Source organism: Hyperolius riggenbachi, chromosome 3 (genome assembly GCF_040937935.1).
Source record: "Hyperolius riggenbachi isolate aHypRig1 chromosome 3, aHypRig1.pri, whole genome shotgun sequence".
Classification (NCBI taxonomy): Eukaryota; Metazoa; Chordata; class Amphibia; order Anura; family Hyperoliidae; genus Hyperolius; species Hyperolius riggenbachi.
This window is the reverse complement of record NC_090648.1, coordinates 98,013,383-98,038,032: the sequence shown is the minus strand read 5'-3', so window position 1 is coordinate 98,038,032 and position 24,650 is coordinate 98,013,383. Positions and strand designations below refer to the sequence as shown.

The window sequence follows — 24,650 nt, the reverse complement described above, 5'->3', positions numbered from 1 at the left end:
GTGCATTGATTCTGGGAGTGTGGCATTCAATAGCAGATTTACACTGCCATTAAATTCCCACTGCCCGCACACTTGACCCTTCAGACCTTTCACCCACATTGTGCCATGAAATTTGCTTTCTCCTGGCACAAGTGCTCCTTTCCTCCGTTCCTGCATGGTCCATCTGTGCCAAGCGGAGGGAGGTGTGAAAGGATCAGTACCTTTGTCACCCAACATTAACATGCTTGGGCCTTGCATTCTCATTAACCCCTTATTATACATGAGAATGTCCTCTCTTCGTTCTCCTAGGACGGAATGGCAACCTAGGATCACCATCAGCATGGTACACTTCATTATAAAAGCACCACCCTGGGAAAGAAAAACATTAGCACTTTGCATTATGCTTAGCTCCGACATTTTTGTTAGTCTCTTTCCGATTTCAGGAATCTCGTGGTTTAGTCTCTTTCCAATTTCAGGAATCTCGTGTTTTAGTCTCTTTCCGATTTCAGGAATCTCGTGTTCCTCCAAGCTTAGATTGGCATCTGGAACCTTTCGCTTATCCGACTGACATCTCCAGCTTTGCTGCCAGCACGGCATCTGTCTCAAATCCATATTGCCAAACACCTGAAATCGAAATACAAACAAATCAATTCTTATTAATGATTTGGGATTCGCCCTGCGGCTTGTACTCTTTACACTTTAAATTGATCAATATATACCGTAATTGATCTCGTTGCTTTATGGTTCTCATGAACTCTGTTTACTCTTATTGGTAGATTGGAGTTAAACTTCACCCCCCTACCTCAGTACTATCTTCAGTACTTACCTGTTTAAAATATGCTCCCGCGGACTTCACCTATGGAAGCTCGCTTCACCTTTGGAAGCTCTCCCCCATTGCAGCTCACTCCACATCCCCCCTTATCTGTCCATGCGCGGCCGTCGCATGCACAGATTACGGATGCCACACCTGATGCTGCTTTGCAGGTGAGCCTGCAATGCTCTTACTCATTATCGCATTTACTTGTCTAGAACTTCATCGCGATACCAGCTCTGCTAGAAGTTCTGTGTGTTGTACCCTCTGACCAATGTTTGCCGTGCCACCACCTAAACTACCAAAAAAAACTGGCTGCCTCCCTGTAGGAAGGAGCACTTTGCACTTAAACTACACAGGGTGCAGGGCTAAGCATACCAGCGTCACATGCCTGTATGCAGATCCCTGAATGCCCACATGGAAGGTAGTCACATGGCAAACAGCGTACTGATACACTGTCACTCTGTAAACGGCAATGACCAATCAGTGGACGAAAAAAAACGCACACAAAACAGCTGCAGCCCAGCATAGACCTCTCAGTCCAGCTCTGGCCCTATTCACGACAAAACCGGAAAAAACGTTACCGCTCTGCAGAAGCGGCGACGGAAACCCGAATTGGTCAACTCCCTTTTTTCCAACTCCGGCACCCCCTTTGATGCGCTGTCCCCCTTTCCTTCTATTGGGAACTCATGCTGCACCACCCATTAAGGTGCCTCACTTACAGGAATAATCCCATAAGCAACACAGTACAGACCCATTTCCGATCTGTACTGCTCCGTGTGTCCCTGCACCGAGCTGGGAAACACTTCCTATTCTGGCATTCCTGTCCATGGACTCTGGGAAAAACTCTGGGGAAATACTTTGAGAACCGAGACACACAGGAGAACGTCTCTGTATTTCTACCCCCCTTCCTTTCAGCTGCTCTGCCCGGAGCCGCGAGCACAGCCTGACGTGACGTGGATCCCCCAGCCCCTCCTCCCCCCTGCCATGACGTGTGGGGGCCATGACTCACGGGGGCGGGCTCTCTCCACTGCCGCCATTTTGAGTCCTGGACTGCCAACCAAGATGGCTGCTCCCATAGCAGCCTCTCGTTCCTATAGACCTAGGAGAGAGAACAAAATACAAACAAACATTTTTTTTTTATTTTTTTTTATGCCTAGTCACACACAGCATCTATCCACAGTGCACAAAAATCAGCCTCAGCATTCCTTCACGTCTCAGCTGTAATCCGAACTGCAATCAGACATACGGATCCCCAGAGACGTAGGAATCTTTCTCACTCTATCACAGACATAACTAAGAACCGCCCGACTGGAAATGCGAGAAACGTGCAGAACATCTCACAAACAGAAAGACACTCGCTTTCCTCCTCTCTCCCCTCTCTCCCCCCCATCCAGCCCCAACAGACTGAAGCACTGCTGGCTTATCTCCTGCTGCGGGGGACCCCCCCCCCCCTTTTTCCCAGCCTCTGTAGAGACGGGAAGAGAAGAGAAGAGAGAAAAAAAACTGCTTTCCAGCACAAACATGCTTGAGACAAATGCAGAGATAACCACTCCGTAAATATACAACACAGGAAGCTTGAAACTGAAGAAAAAAAAAACCAAGCACATAAACCAGACTCCCCCCTCCCACCATGCATGGGAGAGATGAGAAGCCCGCAGCCACCATGCTGCACTTAACACAGAATGTACACATTAACACATTAACCTCTCCTTGTTATAATACCCAAATACAACACAGATAAGGCCATACAACAACGTAAACAAACTTGCCTGAGCAGCAGATTCTTCGCAATTCACCAGCATTCCGCAACTTTTCCCACGAAACCTCTGTGGACACCGAAACGTCAGTGGGGGGCATCCACCTTCCCCCACAGCGGATCAATCTCCAGCGGCAGTTGCGAGCAGCCGTAGCCTCGGAGAGTTCCTTCTGACCCAGGTTTTTTAGGCTTGTAACTGTGTGCACATGCAGTTACAGTGTAACGTAAGAGTTTCGCCGCTGATTTTTCGAATCGCTGCCGTGTGCTTGACTCCCGCACACATCCCACACCACTTATCAGTATCAGCTTGATAAGCTTTACCGTCTGCGTCCGTCTATTCCGCTTGTCTTGCTGTGGAATATCCTGAAAACTTCTTTTTCGGCCCCGGCCCGTCCACCTGTTTTGCTAAACAGGGAAGGGTTTAACGGCACCACTGTTATAAACTGTTCTTATCACCTGGCTTCGACACCATCGTCTCACAGACTGTGAGATCACTTGACTCTCCACACAGCAAACAGGATATAGACTTGCTCAGGCTTCTTTCAATGTTTCCGTTATTTATTCAAGTCACAGGAATACAGATAGATACATTCATCATATCCTAGCCATGCCAATCTTCATGTTGCGTTATAAGCTCATGATTAGACTCCCTCTTGAAGTCAATCAGGTACCTTCTTCCTAACTACGTTACACTAAACTACATATGTACAGCATCCATTATATCAGATTACAGAAAGGACGAACATGCTTAGGTCCCAGTCGGCCTTGCGAGCTAGTGCAGAAGGAAGAAGCAGAAGTGAGTTCTCCATTGCTCGCTCCAGATTTAATACCGGCTAGGAAAGAGTTAAATATGACATCATCTTCGCCACCCCCTAAATAAGTCTATTGGTGGACTCACTTGTGGTGTCATCATACACACCTACTCGATTAATAATCGATGAGGCACTTGACCCAGATGCGGGAATGTGAATGTTTAGTAAATATGGCCAATGTTTACTGTTCCTGTCCTGTAAGTGGAGGTCAGAGTAAACCGATGGCCTTCTCTTAGGAACATGTTCTCAGTATCTGCGTGTATCTTCTGCTACACGCAGACCCTGAGATGCCTCTGTCTATTTTAAAGGCATACACTGCGGACAAGCCTTTTACATAAAACTCAGGCCAAGTAACTGAGGCCTACTTAAATTATAACACGGTTCTCTGCCAAACGGACCGAATGACCTGACCGGATCCGGATCGGAACCGTACGGATCCGGATCCGGTCAGGTTGCATCAGGTGTTCATCAGGATGCGATCCGGATCCGTTTGGCAAAAGATAGTAGAAATAGAATAAAAATGTTGGGGTCTGGGAGGTCAGCAGAAGGTGGACCTGTGGAATCAGGCCCTCTGCTGTTTAGCACTCACCTCCACCTCCGACATACTGCCAACATTTCCAGCACGTTTAAAATCACTGCTGCTCCACTCCAAAATACTTGCCCATGTGTCCCCATCCAAAATCGCTGCTTCAATACGCATAGGAAGTGGGGTAGAACATCCGGATTTTTAGCCAGTGTGTTGTGCGCTCTCCGGTTCTCATTGGTTTGTATTGGCCGGATGGTGCAGTCCGGCTCCGCTCCGGATACGGCTGCCGGAGGAGCCGGACCAAAAATTAGCGCATGTTGGGTCTTATGCCGGAGTCCGGATCCGGTCCGGACGAAACGGACGCATGTGAACGGACGCATAGGCTTTCATTGCTATGCCGTGCGTCCGTTCCTTCCGTTCTGCATGCGGTCCGGCTCCGGCACGGCGATTCCGGACAGCGACCGCTAATGTGAACCGGGCCTTAGTGTTTTAATTAATTAAAAGCAATTGTAAATGCTTGGACATTGTTTAGAACCAATTATCATGTACTGTACTATTTATTTATTTACTATTACTACTACTACTATTCAATATATATTTGTCAAGAGGTACTTGTGATAATTTTTACTATGCTAGGGGGTACTTGCTCGGCCTGAAAGTGTTTTGCATTGTATGTGCAAGTAATGAGAGCGTATTTCTCTGTGAAAGAGGCGTGCATAAGGAAAAGCACACGGGTTGGATTGCCTGCTGGATGGTGTCTGTGCTAGCACAAGGGACTTGTTTAAGAGGCCTGAAGATACAATACCGGTAATTGGGGTGCACCCATTTAGGTCCTACTTGATCCCTAGGCTGGCGCTAGCGAGATTTTTAATTGATTTTAATAATCGTTTTTGTGGTTTTTTGTAACTGATGAATAAAATTGAATTTATATATTGGTAAGTCCAGGCTCCCTATGAATTTTTGGTAATTAATTAGTGAGTATATAGGTGAGACAGGACTAAAATTAATGGTGATATCCCGCATTGTGGTCAGTTGTTTAGTACTTGGTGAGTACAGGGTTTTAAAAGGGGTACATACCAATAAAATGTTGAGAAACACTTGTTTAAAGCACAGCTAACCCCCATACAAAGCTACCTAAGGTAAGCACATAGGTATGTTCATGCTGGAACCACATACTTCTGTGTCTTGTCCATTCCTCTCCTCATTCCCACTGGACCTCATAATCATTACTTCAAAAATCCTGCTTTTGGTCATTTTCAGATGGGAACAATTTGTGATGGGAGCTTCAAGCCTGCCTCTCCCTGTCTAAAAATGTGACTTTTCCCAAGTAATTCTGGGGGTAGCTTTGCCTCAGGTCAGGCGTACTTTAACTACCTAAAGTACGCCAATGGGTGTGACCGCGGCAGCAGCCCCAGGGCCGCCTAATGCCAACTGGCATTAAGCCCTGGGGCTGGCTTTTGCAGGAGATAGAGCGTGCACATCTCCGCTTGGTAGGCGATCGCTGCTTCGAGACTGTTAGACGGCGAAACCGTCGTCTAATATACCTTTACAGCGCTGTGATCTAAGGCAGCACTGTACTGGGGACAGCCGTGTCACATGGCTGTGTCCCTGGGGGACACAAGCTATCAGCCGTGATAGGCTGAAGCCCATCACAGCCGATCGCAGTGATAGGCTGACTGGAGAGGGAGGGAAAATTCTTAAAGAAATACATTAATTTATTTTAAAAAAATAATAAAAATATCTACAAAAAAATAAATAAAAATAAACATTGGTGGAGCGATCAGACCCCACTAACAGAGAGCTCTGTTGGTGTGGAGAAAAGGGAAGGGGGGGGGGGGGGGGGAGAATCACTTGTGTGCCGAGTTGGACGGCCCTGCAGTGAGGCCTTAAAGCTACAGTGGCCTATTTGTTAAAAAATGGCCTGGTCTTTAGGGGGGTTTAACACTGTGGTCCTCAAGTGGTTAAACTTGTGTATTCGCAGTAGATAATTCCGTGATAATCCTAATGACTCCATTTCGCTGCTTATAAGCAACCGAGGGGTGTATGCACTAAACAGCAGTAAGCGGAATAACGCGCGTAAAGTCTTACGCACGATGAGTAGACTGTAATGCATTGCATGCTCTACTCATTGTGAGGTAACACTTAACACATGTTATTCCACTTAACACAGTTTAGTGAGCGCCCCTCCAAGTGGTGGTCAGTCCCCAACTGCTGGGTCACATTTATAGGGTGGCTTTCTTCTTTCATTTGCAGTTCCCAGGTTGCCTTGGGTGATTTCAAAACTGCTTAATGCCTCATCAAGCAATCTCATAACCGAACAATTACCTTACTAATGTTTGCCAGATTTTAGCAGAGCCACAGGACTACCCATGTGTGAACCTTTTAAACGTGAGTAGGAGTGCAACCGAGGCAACATGTGACATGATGAGATTAACATGTTTGTACGGTACAAAACATATTAATAACCAGGCTGTTTTACTTGCGTTATTTTGCTACCGGAAAGAGTTAATTTCTAGGCATGGAAGTGACCGCTTCTGTCTTGTCGGTACCTTGTCGGGAATATAGTAAACATCACTGATAAGCAAAGTACAGCCATAAACGTTTTCCTGACAGAATGCAACTTCTGAGGGCAGGGAGAGATAAAATACAAGAACTATTGACCTTTTTCTTACTCTGGGACACTTAATAGGCTGCCATTTATTAGAGACAGTAAAACATTCAGCCTACTTTGTAAATGTTTAAACATAAGAGAAAACCCTGGGATACTTCTAGGAGTTGGAGGATAAATAGAATTGTTTATCTTATCAGTTTATTTTCACCTGGGGTTCACTTTAAGGTGGCCACACATGAATAAAATGAACCGACTTGATAGCAATTTGATAAAAAATGATCGTTTCTACAGAAAAATGTAAAGGTTTTTTGTTTTTTTGTTTTTTTTTTATTCGAGTGAAAATTACGATTGGATTTCCTGTTTTGTTTCTATTTTTATCGAATGGGAGTGACCGAAATTTTTGCTCAATTTTTTGCATGATTGTATGGTGTGTGATAGATTGACAATTTTGTAACATAGTGACACAAGCAACTTTTCCAGTTTTCACTTTTTCACTTTTATTTCATAATTGGGGAAAAATTAAAGACGTGTGGTACATTGGTCAGATTTTTCAAATGTTACAATCAATCAGAAAAATTGATTGTAAATCTTAAATTTAAAAGAAATTTAAATAATTGTATGTTGTTGCCACTTTTTGGTTGAGCAGAATCACAGTGCCACCTAGTGGCCAGTTGTTATATTGTGTGTGATGCTTTGATGTTTCTTTGTTGGTCAGGATTCACATTCCTGAATGTATGTATTTTATTTATTTTTCTTTTTGACAGCAAGTTTTAAAACAAAATGCAAGCAAGCAAGTCCCAGACAGCACTGCCATTACTAATTATACCCTCCATGCAATTTGCAGGTAAGTATATAATGCAAGCGGTGTAAAATTCATACATTTTTTTTTTCTGTGCTGTAGAAAGGCCACATGGTTGTCTTATAAAAGCACATGAACAGAAATTAGCTGAATTTCACCAGGAGACACAAAATATCCAGAATTCCAAGTGTTTAGTATTTTTTAAAGCTCTTCTGCAAAGTGCCGCTCCCAGCCGAATGCCGTTAAAATGTCCCTTTTGTGCTGCCCTTGTTTTTGGCATAGGCAGCTTCCTAAGGCTCTACATGCTGGGGGTGGTGTAGTGACAAATAACTATGCTAAGTGCTCTTTTTAAAATAACGTTATTGTACACAGCTGCTTTTTGCAATAGGAAAAGGATATGATCATGGGGGTAACTTATGGGGCCACCCAAAACTTTGATGGTTATCCCCCCAATGTTCACACCTTTTCCCTGCCTACCCCTTGTGACCTTCACAGGCTGGTGGCCAATCTTGTAATGGTCATAAAACAAGTGTGGGCATCGTAATCTTCAGACCCATGACAAGTGTTGCCACAAAAATACCTGATGTGAAGGATGGAACCCTTTATTGGAGGGAGTGAATTGGTAGTAGTTACAGGGGCTACTCTTTAGTTACGCCCCTGAATATGATGGAACAAGGGAAGGCAAATAGTTCAGCTCAAACATCTAGACAGCCCAGTCATTTGTTAACTGTAGTGGCCTTTCCACATGTAGCATAACATTGGTGACGTCACTATCATAACCGTGATATGATGGGATCCATTACTGTCCTAATTTCACTCAATTATTTTAGGTTTCTTCTTCTTCATTGATTGTCTGTGTATATTATTATTGCAGGTAGTCTTCGACTTATGAACACCCGACTTGCGAACGACCAGCAGGTATGAACAGCCTAAAAATGTGAAATTTTATTCTGTGAGAACAAAGGAAAAACATTTTTTTCCCCAAAAAGACCTTGTAGTTTTTGAGGAAATAGATTTATAATTATATAAAAAAAAAAGCTTTGTTAGTTGTTTTTTTGTAAATAAAGAGGTGAATGGAAGGGAAGCCTGCAAGAAAAAAACATTTTTAAACAGGTAAAATTACATTACATTACACTGGGGGCACAGGGGGGACAGGTGACACAAGGATGCAGATGTGGCACAGAGGGGGGACACTGATGGAACAGGGGGACAGAGGTGACACAAGGATGCAGATGTGACACAGAGGGGGACACTGATGGAACAGGGGGACAGAGGTGACACAGGGAGGCAGATGTGGCACAGAGGGGGACACTAATGGAACAGGGGGACAGAGGTGACACAGGGAGGCAGATGTGGCACAGAGGGGGACACTAATGGAACAGGGGGACAGAGGTGACAAAGGGAGGCAGATGTGGCACAGAGGGGGACACTGATGGAACAGGGGGACAGAGGTGACACAGGGAGGCAGATGCGGCACAGAGGGGGACACTAATGGAACAGGGGGACAGAGGTGACAGGGAGGCAGATGTGGCACAGAGGGGGACACTGATGGAACAGGGGGACAGAGGTGACACAGGGAGGCAGATGTAGCACAGAGGGGGACAACGAAGGCACAGGGGGGCATAGAGGAGGTTCAGGGAAGCCACTGATCCATCAGTAATTTTGTCACACTTATTTATTGATACATCAGAAGACTCTCATCTGCTTTAATCTTCTGGCAGGTGTTTGAATTATAATATTGCTACAGTCCAACTTTGGTCTAAAACAGACTGTAGTCTCTCATCTGCTTTAATCTTCTGGCAGGTGTTTGAAGTATAATATTGCTACAGTCCAACTTTGGTCTAAAACAGACTGTAGTCCATTCAGGCTTCGGATGAGACTCACAAGATATGGGAAAAGACTCGCAAACCTTGTGGGGGACCTTCTGCTGCCTTCTGGGGTGTCCTCTTCAGTATCCGTTCTGGCAGGGATGTCGACTTCGTTTAGCTCAGATGTTGTTATGCTGCTCACTGATGGTCTAGTCTGTGTGCTTTTGTCAGATTTCCACATTCTGCTGCTAGCTGGCGGTGTAGTCTGTGTTGCGTGATCTCTTTTACCAGAAGACCTCAGTTGCATGTGTGGCGTCATTGTATTGCTTGCTGCTGGAGTGGTCTGCTTTTTCGCAGCAGTGATGTCCATTGCGGCCATAGTATGCACTGGAACAAGGTCCATATTCTGCTTCTGTGGTTTCCTTTCTGCAGTGACCCAGTTGTTATTTTGTTGATGCCCTCCTGTGGTCATTCTGCTAGTGCTGGGTACATTTTCACTCCATTCTGCACAACATATACAGGTGCTGCTGGTACAACTGCTTTTATGTTTCTCCTTCTCTGTGGTAGTTTTCTGCTTTTTACCCTTTGGGCTTGGTGGATGTTCATCCACGGTAGAGGTCACTTTTCTTTTGGCGTTGGCATGTTTGGTTGCGGATCTGGAGGATAGGTGATATAACTGGAGTTAGTTTCTGTTGTGTGACTTTGGACCATGACAGATGGAAGTAGTTAACGCTTACCTTAAGACGCGACCGGATACGATGTACTCCGCTGTGGGTAGGTCAACCCCAGTTCTAAGGGACATTTGGCGAGGAGTCAGGTTGTAATATTCAGGCTGAGGCATCTTAGCAGATTGTTAGGTGTTACTGAAGCAGTTACTGACACCAGACTTATTTATTTAACTGATCCACCAACTGTCTACTCTGCATGCTGCAACCAGTAACCCACCACAGCATAGATCTTGCAGGCAGTAAATAACTAGAACAGTGACCTCTACAGGCCGGATGTACAAACACCCTCTTGTTACTTAAAGAGGAACTCCAGTGAAAATAATGTAATAAAAAAGTGCTTTGTTTTTACAATAATTATGTATAAATGATTTAGTCAGTGTTTGCCCATTGTAAAATCTTTTAAATCCCTGATTTACATTCTGACATTTATCACATGGTGACATTTTTACTGTTGGCAGGTGATGTAGCTGCTGCTTGCTTTTTTGGCAGTTGGAAACAGCTGTAAACTGCTATTTCCCACAATGTAACAAGGTTCACAGACAGGAAACTGCCAGGAGTACCACGGTACTCAGAGCTTCTTGTGGGAAGGGTTTCACCACAATATCAGTCATACAGCCCCCCTGATGGTTTGTTTGTGAAAAGGAATAGATTTCTCATGTAAAAGGGGGTATCAGCTACTGTTTGGGATAAAGTTCAATTCTTGGTCGCGGTTTCTCTTTAAGCTTCTTTAGGGCTCTTTTTCGCTACATGCGATTCCGGTGCGATTTCAGTGTGATTTTAAAAACTCTTGAACGCTGCATTTTTTTTCCTTGTGTTTCTAGCATCTGGTGAAAATCACACTGGAATCGCTTTGGAATTTTTACAGTGTAAAAGAAGCCATAAACAATGGGACAACGTGACTGCTGCTGCTGATACAATAGGGAGGAATGCAGGGACAATATGACTGCTGCTGCTTGCACAGCGATTGCTGCTGCCTAAAGCCCCGTACACATGCTTGATTAAAGTCGGTGAAGTGGTTGATAATGACCGCCTCAGCCGATAATCCAGCGTGTGTACGGTAGCCCCCAAGCGCCACCCTGCATGTGATCTGCCAGCTGGATCATCTGGAGCGAGTGATGGCCGATACCTTTGTGCCATTGCCAGCCCCGCCCACCACAGGATCTCACATCTGTGCCGTCACCCCTCTGCCCCCACCCCTGCATTGCAACAGATTGCGTCGTCAGTTGTACTGCTGACTCTGCATCTGTACAGCGTTGGCCCACCGATGTCGCCCGAGGGATTGGTTCATGATCCCGGCAGGTGACATTAATCCACCCGTGTGTATTTGCAAAGATGCTTCTATCGGTGCATTTCTAAAATGTCTACCAAAGAAAGTCACACCTTTAGTAAAGGGGTGTGAACGTCCTTTACTCACCAATGACCATCCTATCCGTAGTTTACCTCTCCCTCCGCTCCTCCTCATTCGCTATTTTCCAGTGCAGCTATAGTAGTTAGAGCAGGGCTATGAAAAATGACAGCCAAAGTCCATGAAAGCAGACTCTGGTGGCCTTTTTCTTGTAGTCCTGCTCTAACTAAAATCGGACTAATGTTGTGTACACACATCCAGTTTCTCCACATGCTTCTTGCCAGGGCAGACCAGAGCCAACAACCCAACACAGTCAGGGCTGGATTTGTACTCTTACCGCTGTCAGCAGCCACCCCCTTCAGTATAGATAGCCAGATGACCCCCCAGTATAGGTAGCTAGATGACCCTTCTCCCTCCCTCCAGTATAGGTAGCCCATTGAGCCTTACCTCCAGTATAGGTAGACAGGTGACCCTTCCCCCCCTCCTCCGTAAAGATAGCCAGATGACCCCCCCCCTCTCACCAGTATAGGTAGCAAGGTGACCCTTCCCTTCCCCCTATTATTACCAACTGCCCACCTGCCCTTGATCCTGCGGTGTCCTAGGCCATGGCCTAAGGCCTAAGCGGCCTTGCCTTAAATCCAGCCCTGACCACAGTATAGATCATCTTATCCAGTACAGAGCTAGAACACTGAAATCTACAGGGCAGATGTATGAACACTGCATGATCACCTCACAATATAGCATACGGCATGAGGCCTCTAGTAGAGCAAGGGCCTACCCATGCTGAGTGTTAGTATTTCCTCTCTCACCTTGCATGTACGAGTGTTGAATAGATATGTGATAATTAGGCTGTATGCATGTTGGATTGGTGTGTGCAATTTACAAGCTATAGGCTCACTATACACCGGCAGCGGTTTGGGATGCGTGCCTGGCTTTTAGGGGCATTATGAGATAATTTGCTTATTCAGCAGTGAAGCATCATGGGAGATCTTTCTTGCTCCCTTAAGGGCCTAAATAACTGCAAAAATACTTACCTAAGGAGAGTGAAGCCTCTTGATCCTGCAGAGGCTTCCCACACTGTCCTCCAGTTCTCACGCTCCTCTTCTGGCACAATCGCGGCCATGCTGCACCAGCTGGAGTACAGCGGTGGCTGTGCAGTAGCATGAAGCTGTGTGCACGAGTGGCCCGGCTTACTGTGCAGGTGCCGCTGTACTCACGCAGATGCAGTACCCCCACACTCATGCCTGAAGAGAGGCGTGGCCCCGATGTGATTACCCACAAGCCCTTGGGCTTGATTCACAAACGGTGCTAACTGTTAGGACACTTGCCAAAAGCCCCTTACCACGCCTAAAGAAACTTAGTGCACGCTAATTAGCAAAGTGCCGCGCGCAAAGGCCAGTGCACGCAAAACGTTGCATCGGGTGTGACGAAAACTGCGCACCCTATGTGCCTATAAGGTCGCATTGGATGCGCCCTAAGCGTCGCACCCATGCGTGCGCGATCTTATTCGGCTCGGTGCGTGCTAACTACTCAGCACCCTAGTTAGCACGCCCCAAAGCCTTTAGGCGTGCTAACTAGGTTAGCACCGAATAGTGAATCAGGCCCCTTGTCGGTAATGTTCTGGGGGTCCACGAGTGGCAATGAGGGACTGGAGGAGCGTACGTTAAAAAAGGGCGCCGGGAAAAAAGGGCGCAGGGTTTTAAAAGATAATCACTAATAACGTTTAAAAAAAATTGTGTTATATTTCGTTTAAAAATAATGTTTTATAAAGTTATAAATCATTAAATAATGTGTATAAAATCGGCAATTTTAAAAACGTTAATCTTCCCTGTTTAAAAATTGAAATTTATAATAACGTTTTATAAAACATTAATAAGAATTTTACTAAAGCTATACCTAACCCTACTCTCACACAGAACCCTCCCTGTACCTATCCCTAACCCCTAGACCCCCCTGTTGGTGCCTAACCCTAAGACCCCCCTGTTGGTGCCTAACCCTAAGACCCCCCTGGTGGTGCCTAAACCTAAGACTCCCCTGTTGGTGCCTAACCCTAAGACCCCCCTGTTGGTGCCTAACCCTAAGACCCCCCTGTTGGTGCCTAACCCTAAGACCCCCCTGTTGGTGCCTAACCCTAAGACCCCCCTGTTGGTGCCTAAACCTAAGACCCCCCTGTTGGTGCCTAAACCTAAGACCCCCCTGTGATAAGCATTAATAACAATTTGAAAAAATATGGTGCGGTTTTTCGTTTAAAAATGAAAAAAAAAAAAAAATTGTACGGTTTTTCGTTTAAAAGTAATGTTTTAAAAAATATTGTACTGTTTTTCGTTTAAAAATAATGTTTTAAAAATTATAAATCATTAAATAATGTGTAATCATGAGAAACAGTTATAAAACATTAAAAGTCTCCGGGCGCCGCTTTTAAAACGTTATTTTTCTCCGGCGCCCTTTTTTCCTGTTGGGCGCCGATTTAAACGATATTTATTATGGGAGTGAATGGCGGCGCCCTTTTTGTCCACCTGCCTCATGCGCCCAAATTTCCTGCTTCCACTGGAGGATGCCATGGGAAGTCTTGGGTACACTTTAATTATGCTTATTTTGGCATCAGAAACACTTTCCTATATCAATATATTGCTGTATAACCACGCCCTTTCTGTGTTGTTTAGCCTAGGTCCTAGTTATACAGCAATAAAAAGGGCGTGGTTATACAGCAATGTATTGATATAGGAAAGTGTTTCTGACCACAGGCAGCATGACATCAGGCCCTAGGCTGTGATGTCATGCTGCCATGTGGTGACAGGGTAATTGAGGACAGCGTGGGACGCCTCTATAGGAACCAGAGGCTTCCCTCCTCTTAGGTGTTTACTTTTGTAGCTTCTGTTTTATGAAGGCAAATCTATATTTAGCACATCATTCAATGAGCAGACAGAGGAAGCACATGCAGTGAAAAGCAAAACAGTAGTAGATGTTTTGTTTTGGGCTTTTTTTTAAGATAGCTACACCTGGGAATTGCTTGCTGACTGTAGTTCCACACTAGCATACTGTGTAAGGATATACTTTACTGCATGTATTGATTTTAGCTTTGAAATGTGACTGTTTTGCATATACAAAACAGAAGTCTGCCTTCATAAAACAGAAGGTATTTGTACTTATTCAGGTTGGAGTGAGCTCTGAGGTGTCCCACAATGCATCACTGCTGAATATGCAAATCATCTTTGTTGACTCATCATTGTATTCCAGGGGTTCTGGAGTTGTGTTTAGCTCACAGGAACAAAGACGGGATGATTTGCATTTTCAGCAGTGATGCATTGTGGGACATCTCATATACTCACCCTGATCTGAATAATCACACATATCTTCCGTTTTAAGAACGCAAACTTCTGATTTGCATAACAATTTAGTAAGAGAGCTTTTTGGTCTTCTTCAACCCCTTACACACTCCTTGGAGTTCTGGTTCACCACCATCTTGCTGGGTATAGTGATCTAAAGATGTTTATGGCATTTTGTTCATTTATACTTTTGTTTTGTATATTTCAATCCTTAACTACTTTGGCCTTTTGGACGTTGCTATTACGTCCAAAAGGCCGCTGCTGCTGTGTTGCTCCCGAGCCGCCGCTCATTAGCCTAGAGATCAATGAACACAGTTCCCATTCATTGATAGAAGTCTCCATTAGAAAGACCAATGGGCTTCTTTCAGAAGCCCTGAGCTTTCTAAAGAAAAAATAAGTTTCAGTCCTCCCTTCACTTCCTGTAAGCAAGATGCGAGAGAGCTCGCTTACAGGACTACATTTTTTTTTATTTTGGCCATCTTGTGGCCAAATAGTAAAACTACATCTACATACTTTTTTTTTTAAATACATACAATTTATTACATTTAAAATTAACTGTTTACCCCCAAAACTCAAAAAAATACCCAAATAAATGTTTTAATAAAAAAAAAAAAGACAATAAAAAACAAAAACAAAACATAAATAGTTACCTAAGGGTCTGAACTTTTTTTTATTATGGATGCGAAGAGGGACTATTACTATTATTTTTTAAATTATAAGCTTGTAATTAATGATGGACGCATAACTGAAAAGATGCACCTTTATTTCCAAATAAAATATTGGCACCATACATTGTGATAGAGACATAATTTAAATGGTGTAATAACCGGGACAAATTGGCAAATAAAATATGTGAGTTTTAATTATTGTAGCATGTATTATTTTAAAGCTGTAATGGCTGAAAACTGTGAAATAATGTTTTTTTTTTTTCATTTTTGTTAATATTCCCATTAAAATGCATTTAGAAAAAAATAATTTTTAACAAAATGTACCACCCAAAGAAAGCCTAATTAGTGGCGGAAAGAACAAGATATAGATCAATTAATTTTGATAAGTAGTGATAAAGGTATTGGTGAATGAATGGGAGATGAAAATTGCTCTGATGCATAAGGTGAAAAATGACTGAAGGCTGAAGTGGTTAAAAAAAAATGTTGAAGACTAAAAATGCTATATATAATATGGTGATTCTCTGCCAAGGCTGCCCTTTTGGATCTTTTACAAAAGGTGCCCACTAATGATACAATCTTACGACATCTACATAATAAGATGGACCACCTATTCAAAGTATATTTGCTCAGTTTACCTTTCTACTGCATACATTTGGTAATGGTAAGGTTGTACTACCAAGATTGTATCATTGATGGTTGCCTTTTGATTGAATTTGTAGATGATATATTGTGACTCTCCGGGCCGCATGCACGTTCCAGTCATGTGATGTGTGATTTCACACCACTGAAACAAGATTATCATGACAGCAAAGCAACTAGAGAATGTCAGCTTCTGTATTCATCTCACTTCAGATCCTTTAAATAATTCATGCTCTTAGCAGTGCAGCGTCTTTTTCTGCTGACATTGACCAGTGTAAAGTGCTGAGTAATGTGGCAATGGGGACACAGCAAGCGTATCCTTCCTTTAAAGAGGAACTTTACCAAAAATAGTGTGTGTGGGAGAGGGTGGTTTTTATAATAATTAAATCAATACATTGTAAAGTGAGAGGTTAAACAATAAAAGATCAAGAAGTGATTGATATTCACCATTTCATTTGTTTGATCCACCATGACCTTGCTGGTCATCAACTTTACTACTAAAAGGGAAAAAAGCCCCAACTGCCATAATCTATAAACACACCCACTAACAATGTGGTAGGAGAAAATATTGATTTAAAAGAAGAAAAAATATATACTGTATATATTATATACTGTATATGCACAGAATAAGATACTGCTTGCTTGGCATTTGGAAACAGCAGTTATTTCCCACAATGCAACAAGGTTAACAAATGGAAGACTGTCAGGGCCATGGCATTGTTGTCACACTGTGAGAGGGGTTTCACCACAATATCAGAGCTATACAGACGTCCCTGAGGATCTATTCTAGAAAAAGTTATAGTTCTTGTGGGTAAGGCAGCATTGGCTACTCATTGGGATGAGATGAGATTGAGATGCTATGCATCTGAGTGAACCTAACTTGCCTAATCTCCATGCTCCCCTCCAGTGACTAAGCATTACCTTGTACTCATGCTGTGCTGCATGATCTGGTCTTTCTTGTATTCAGGTATTGTCATTTTGCTGTATGTCACCCCTAAATATTGTCTGTAACCTAAACTAATGTCCAACGCTGCGCAATATGTTGGCGCTTTATAAATACAATAAATAATAATAATGGGTTGAAGTTCCTCTTTAAACTAGGCCTCTTTCAGACCGACGTCTGAACTGCGCGTTTGTCAGGCAGTTCAGTTCAGCAGTGCGTCCGAACGCTGCTCTTGAGTGGCATACAGGACGTCTGTCACCCACAAGCAGCATTCAGGTGCAATTAAAATGCAGAAGAGTAGCAGCATTTGTAACACCAAGCGTCACTGATTGACACGCGGTGGCGATACCTGGTGGCAGAAAACCGCTACAGCTGTGTTGCACAGCTGCGAATGAGCTCAAATGTGACTCCATGGGGGGAGCTGCACGTGCAGCGCCAGTACAGAGCGCTAACAAGCAGGAAAGCAGCTAACCACCTGTCACCTCCCTGTCTGAAAGAGGCATTATTATTATTTACTATTTATATAATGCAGACATCTTCCGCAACGCTTTACAGAGTATGTAGTCTTGTCAAATGGTGCCCTCAAGGGTCTCTCTTATTCCTGTGAGAAAATTGGAAAGTATGTCAGACAGTCTGTGATTACTTTGCCATTCGCTGTATGTGTGTGAAAAGTGCAGAGCCTACACACAGTGGCATGCCTGCGTTCTGCTCTCCTGATAAGGGCAGTGTGACATGGCAACATGACTAGTTTAAGCAATCCCAGAAAGGAAGTATACGGCGGAGCTTTGTGCAGTGGCTGATGTGTGAGGGGGCAGAGAAGAAACAGCTGCACTGAGATAGCACTACGGTGTCTCTTATACAGGTAGACCCAGTTAACTGACGAGATAGGGACTGTCGGTCCCGTCTTAACCTAAATCCGTTCTTAAGTTGGAACACTGTCCACTGTACCTTCTTGGTGCCCTCTTGTGCCTCCAGCGTCTCCCTCTGTGTCACTTCTGTTCCCCTGTGCCTTAAGTGCCCCCCACTGTGTCACCCTTGTTCCCTCAGTGTCTGCCTCTGTGCCATATCTACCTCCACTGGATCACAGGTTTGCTTTAAAATATATAAAATTACAAAGTCTTTGTGAAAAAACTTTTTTGACTTGTTCCCATTTTAGGGCCATTTATATCAGTGGGTCATTTGTAAGCCGGGGACTACTTGTACATTATCAGTCAAAACGGTATTGATGATGTCAGCCTAGCGAATGTTACTTTTTTTTCACTTGATAGTCCTCTTTTTATCTTTTTTTCCTCCAGCCTAACTCTGTTAGTGTTAGACCTGACGAGTAGGATTTTACTCTTTTCTATTTTGCAACATGACTCTGAGGTAATGAGAATTCCCCAAGGTAACGAGGGGACAGGAAACATGAGAGCGTGAGGAGCTAATGGGAGGTTGAAAAGGACAGAGCTGAGGAAATGCTACCTGAGCTACATGCACTGTACTGAAAGGGAGGGACAGGTTGGTGACAGCTGAAGAAATGCTACCCGAGCTACATGCTCTGTACTGAGAGGGCGGGTCTAACAGGTATGTGACAACTGAGGTATTCATCTGGGCGGGTAGAGGGCGTATAATACTTCTGAGCCAGGAAGGAGGGAGATTAAGCAATGGAAGGAGGCGGCAAGAGATAAAGAACAGCAAGAAAATTACTAGGATTCCTGCATACCTGTCAGTCAAGTTGTTGCCCAAGCTGGGATTAATGGGAAGTCCTGCTTTGGAATACAGGCAAAGTTAATACCGCCTAAAGCCAGAGATGTGTCTCCTGTGTGTTACTTTGCATACTATTTACCTGTGTGCTTTCTCTATAAATGTTCCAGTATAGTCTGTCATTCTGGATCCTGTCAGCTCTTCCCCTGGTTGTCTGCAGCTTTTCTCAGCACTGTGACTTATAACCTTTGTGTTAGATGTCCTGTGCATCCTGGGACTCACACTCTCTGGTCATTTCATCAGTAATTCTTTATCATTTTCACTCATGTCTTTCACTTTATGTGTATTTTTGTTAGCTGGTGGCTGTCTATTTCTGTGTAATGTTGTCTAGCCTGTGCCTCTCTATCTCTCTGTCATTCTACAGTATGTAGCCTGTGCCTCTCTGTCTCCTTTTGTGCAGCATGTGCCTTTGTCTCTGTGTCATTCTGTGTAACCTGTGCCTCTGTCTCTGTATCATTCTATGTAACCTGTGCATCTCTGTCTGTAATTCTGTGTAGCCTGTGCCACTCTGTCTCTGAGTGTCATTCTGTATAGCCCATGCACCTCTGTCTCCATGTCATTCTGTTTAGTCTGTGCATCTCAGTCTCTCTGTTATTCTGTGTAGCCTGTGCCTCTCTGTCTCTGTGTCATTCTGTGTAGCCTGTGCCTCTGTCTCTGTGTCATTCTGTGTAGCCTGTGCCTCTCTATCTCTGTGTCATTCTGTGTAGCCTTTGCCTCTGTCTTTGTGTCATCATGTGTAGCCTGTGACTCTCTATCTCTCTGTGTCATTATGTGTAAACTGTGCATCTCATTCTCTGTGTCATTTTGTGTAGCCTGTGCCTCTCTGTCTCTGTGTAATTTGGTGTAGCTGGTGCCTCTGAGTCATTCTGTGTAGCCTGTGCACCTCTGTGTCTGTGTCATTCAGTGTAGCCTGTACCTCTCTCTATGTCATTTTGGATAGCCTATGCTTCTATGTTTCATTTTGTGTAACCTGTGCCTTTCTGTCTATGTCATTCTAAGTACCTTGTGCCTCTCTGTATCATTCTGTACAGCCTGTGCTTCTCTGTGTCATTCTGTACAGCCTGTGCATCTCTGTCATTCTGTACAGCCTATGCTTCTCTGTGTCATTGTGTAACCTGTGCCTTTCTGTCTATGTCATTCTAAGTACCTAGTGCCTCTCTGTGTCATTCTGTACAGCCTATGCTTCTCTGTGTCATTCTGTACAGCCTGTGCCTCTCTGTCATTCTGTACAGCCTATGCTTCTCTGTGTCATTTTGTGTAACCTGTGCCTTTCTGTCTATGTCATTCTAAGTAGCCTGTGCCTCTCTGTGCCATTCTGTGTAGCCTGTGCCTCTCTGTGCCATTCTGTGTAGCCTGTGCCTCTCTGTCTTTGCATTATTTTGTGTTGCCTGAACCCTGCCATTCGTGCATCACTCAGTCCCTGTATAGACTATCCATTGCAGTCTCTGTATTATTTATTAAGCTCTGTGTCTCGTACCTGGTAAACATTCTTTGTTCCGTTACTAGTTTTCTTACCATCATCCTGTGTATTCTGTACATCTCAATTTCCTTTTTAATCATTACCTTGTAGCCTGTGCCTAACTATTTCTGTACTGTGCAGTCTTATTGCCATTTTGTGTAGCCTGTGCTCTGCTATCTGGTGCCATTCATCCTGTGTCTCCTGTGCCTCACAGTTACTGATCTGAGTTATGGAGAGCCTGGGAATTCTGCTCATCACTGCCAACATTGGCTCCATGGCTGACGAGGTGAGTGTGAACCATCACATATTTCTTATTAGCTTCCGCTACCTCCCATCATCCGACAGCACTTATGCCAAAGAAATGGTAGTGCTCTCAGTCACGCTGGTAATGGACATAAGGGGAGCTCCATAGAAGCTCCTAGAAGCATACAGAGCAAAATTGAAAGTTGCTTTGGCTCTAAACTCACACAAAGTTAATTCCACAGAAGCCCCCCCCCCCCTACGCTAGCTGTAGATACAATCACATCCTGCACATACAATCACAATTGCATCCTGCATATACAATCACATCCTGCACATACAATCTCAGTCACATGCTGCACATACAATCGCATCCTGCACATACAATCACATCATGCACATACAATTGCATCCTGCAGTACAATTACATCCTGCACATACAATCACAATGGCATACTGCACATACAATCACAATCGCACCCTGCACATACAATCACATCCTGCACATACAATCACATCCTGCACATACAATCACAATCGCACCCTGCACATACAATCACATCCTGCACATACAATCACAATCATATCCTGCACATACAATCACAATCGCACCCTGCACATACAATCACATCCTGCACATACAATCGCACCCTGCACATACAATTACAATCGCACCCTGCACATACAATCACATTCTGCACATACAATCACAATCGCACCCTGCACATACAATCACAATCGCACCCTGCACATACAATCACATCCTGCACATACAATCACAATCACATCCTGCACATACAATCACATCCTGCACATACAATCACATCCTGCACATACAATCACAATGGCATCCTGCACATACAATCACAACCGCACCCTGCACATACAATCACATCCTGCACATACAATCACAATCACATCCTGCACATACAATCACAATCGCACCTTGCGCATACAATCACATCCTGCACATACAATTACAATCGCACCCTGCACATACAATCACATCCTGCACATACAATCACATCCTGCACATACAATCACAATCACATCCTGCACATACAATCGCACCCTGCACATACATTCACATCCTGCACATACAATCACAATTGCACCCTGCACATACAATCACATCCTGCACATACAATCACAATCACATCCTGCACATACATTCACATCCTGCACATACAATCACAATCACATCCTGCACATACAATCACATCCTGCACATACAATCACAATGGCATCCTGCACATACAATCACAACCGCACCCTGCACATACAATCACATCCTGCACATACAATCACAATCATATCCTGCACATACAATCGCACCGGCATCCTGCACATACAATCACAATCGCACCCTGCGCATACAATCACATCCTGCACATACAATTACAATCGCACCCTGCACATACAATCACATCCTGCACATACAATCACATCCTGCACATACAATCACAATCACATCCTGCACATACAATCGCACCCTGCACATACATTCACATCCTGCACATACAATCACAATTGCACCCTGCACATACAATCGCACACCTGCACATACAATCACATCCTGCATATACAATCACAATCGAACCCTGCACATACAATCACATCCTGCACATACAATCGCACCCTGCACATACAATCACATCCTGCACATACAATCGCACCCTGCACATACAAGCACAATCGCATCCTGCACATACAATCACATCCTGCACATACAATCACATCCTGCACATACAATCACATCCTGCACATACAAGCACAATCGCATCCTGCACATACAATCACATCCTGCACATACAATCACATCCTGCACATACAAGCACAATCACATCCTGCACATACAATCACATCCTGCACATACAAGCACAATCACATCCTGCACATACAATCACATCCTGCACATACAAGCACAATCACATCCTGCACATACAATCACATCCTGCACATACAAGCACAATTGCATCCTGCACATATAATCACATCCTGCACATACAATCACAATCACATCCTGCACATACAATCGCACCCTGCACATACACTCACATCCTGAACATACAATCACAATCACATCCTGCACATACAATCACATCCTGCACATACAATCACAATCGCATCCTGCACATACAATCACATCCTGCACATACAATCACATCCTGCAAATACAATCGCACCCTGCACATACAATCACATCCTGCACATACAATCACAATGGCATCCTGCACATACAAGCACAATCGCACCCTGCACATACAATCACAATCGCACCCTGCACATACAATCACATCCTGCACATACAATCGCACCCTGCACATACAATCACATCCTGCAAATACAATCACAATCACATCCTGCACATACAATCACGATCGCACCCTGCACATACAATCACATCCTGCACATACAATCACAATCACATCCTGCACATACAATCGCACCCTGCACATACAATCACATCCTGCACATACAATCACAATCGCACCCTGCACATACAATCACAATCGCACCCTGCACATACAATTACAATCGCACCCTGCACATACAATCACAATCGCACCCTGCACATACAATCACAATCGCACCCTGCACATACAATCACAATCACATCCTGCACATACAATCGCACCCTGCACATACAATCACATCCTGCACATACAATCCCTTCCTGCACATACAAGCACATCCTGCACATACAATCACATCCTGCACATACAATCACATCCTGCACATACAATCACAATCGCATCCTGCACATACAATCACATCCTGCACATACAATCACATCCTGCACATACAATCACAATGGCATCCTGCACATACAAGCACAATCGCTCCCTGCACATACAATCACAATCGCACCCTGCACATACAATCACATCCTGCACATACAATCGCACCCTGCACATACAATCACATCCTGCACATACAATCACAATCACATCCTGCACATACAATCACATCCTGCACATACAATCACAATCGCACCCTGCACATACACTCACATCCTGCACATACAATCACAATCACATCCTGCACATACAATCGCACCCTGCACATACAATCACATCCTGCACATACAATCACAATGGCCTCCTGCACATACAATCACAATCGCACCCTGCACATACAATCACAATCGCACCCTGCACATACAATCACAATCGCACCCTGCACATACAATCACATCCTGCACATACAATCACAATCACATCCTGCACATACAATCGCACCCTGCACATACAATCGCACCCTGCACATACAATCGCACCCTGCACATACAATCGCACACTGCACATACAATCACATCCTGCACATACAATCCCTTCCTGCACATACAATCACATCCTGCACATACAATCACATCCTGCACATACAATCACTTCCTGCACATACAAGCACAATCGCACCCTGCACATACAATCACATCCTGCACATACATTCACATCCTGCACATACAATCACATCCTGCACATACAATCACTTCCTGCACATACAAGCACAATCGCACCCTGCACATACAATCACATCCTGCACATACAATCACAATCACATCCTGCACATACAATCGCACCCTGCACATACAATCACATCCTGCACATACAATCCCTTCCTGCACATACAAGCACATACAAGCACATCCTGCACATACAATCACTTCCTGCACATACAATCACAATCACATCCTGCACATACAATCACTTCCTGCACATACAATCACTTCCTGCACATACAAGCACAATCGCACCCTGCACATACAATCACATCCTGCACATACAATCACTTCCTGCACATAGAAGCACAATCGCACCCTGCATATACAATCGCAAGCCTATCCTGCACATACAATGAATATTGATGATCGTAATCTTCTAATTACAATTATACTAAATTTCTCATAAAATTTCCCAGTTAAAGCCACATGTAAATACAGCTTTGAAATTCAGTTGATGTTATGTAATCTATTTGTAATCTCGCACCAACTTTATCAATAAATAGAGAAGCCCCCAAGCTTGCTATCATCACCACAATTGCTACATATGTTAAAGGGAATGGTGGGAACAAGTCAGAACATTTTTTTTTTTTTTTATTTGACAAGTTCCCACATCTTCCTCTAACAAATGTAGCAATTTTGCTATCGATAGCATGTATGCCATTAACCACAAAGGTCGGTGTAAAATTACAATTACTGATTATGGTTATAAATGAAATTAAATTTGTTGAAATTTTGCATTACCACTTCGCATCCTATTTGCAATGCAAAATTCCTTCTCACTACTAACAATGAGCGTATCCATGATTGGACTCATATCTAATTGGATAAAAAGCCTGAGAGCAGACTTGCCTTACGTCGCCCATAGGGACATGATGGGCCCCAAACATTGTGGGGTGCAGTTCAACATGGGGGGGGGGGCACCAACAGAATATGTTTGTGTTACTTCACT

The 24,650-nt window shown here is 44.0% G+C and overlaps 1 protein-coding gene and 1 long non-coding RNA gene across 8 annotated transcripts in view; one reads left to right on the top strand and one right to left on the bottom strand.

The window, feature by feature from the left end:
- Nucleotides 1-24,650, top strand: part of LOC137561064 (inositol polyphosphate-5-phosphatase A-like) — a 104,950-nt gene that overhangs the window by 8,090 nt on the left and 72,210 nt on the right. For 2 of the 7 annotated variants that reach the window (XM_068272291.1, XM_068272290.1), the window contains exons 2-3: nucleotides 7,263-7,342; nucleotides 8,172-8,215. In XM_068272291.1, coding sequence (XP_068128392.1) covers nucleotides 7,279-7,342; nucleotides 8,172-8,215 — 108 coding nt within the window. In that variant the 5' untranslated portion in view covers nucleotides 7,263-7,278. The other 5 variants (XM_068272292.1, XM_068272293.1, XM_068272295.1 and 2 more) reach the window with 5 other exon arrangements.
- On the bottom strand, nucleotides 8,955-10,024 carry LOC137561063 (uncharacterized). The gene is made up of 2 exons (XR_011029863.1): nucleotides 9,843-10,024; nucleotides 8,955-9,761 (listed from the first exon to the last, which is right to left on the bottom strand). It is a non-coding gene; the product is annotated as an uncharacterized lncRNA (long non-coding RNA).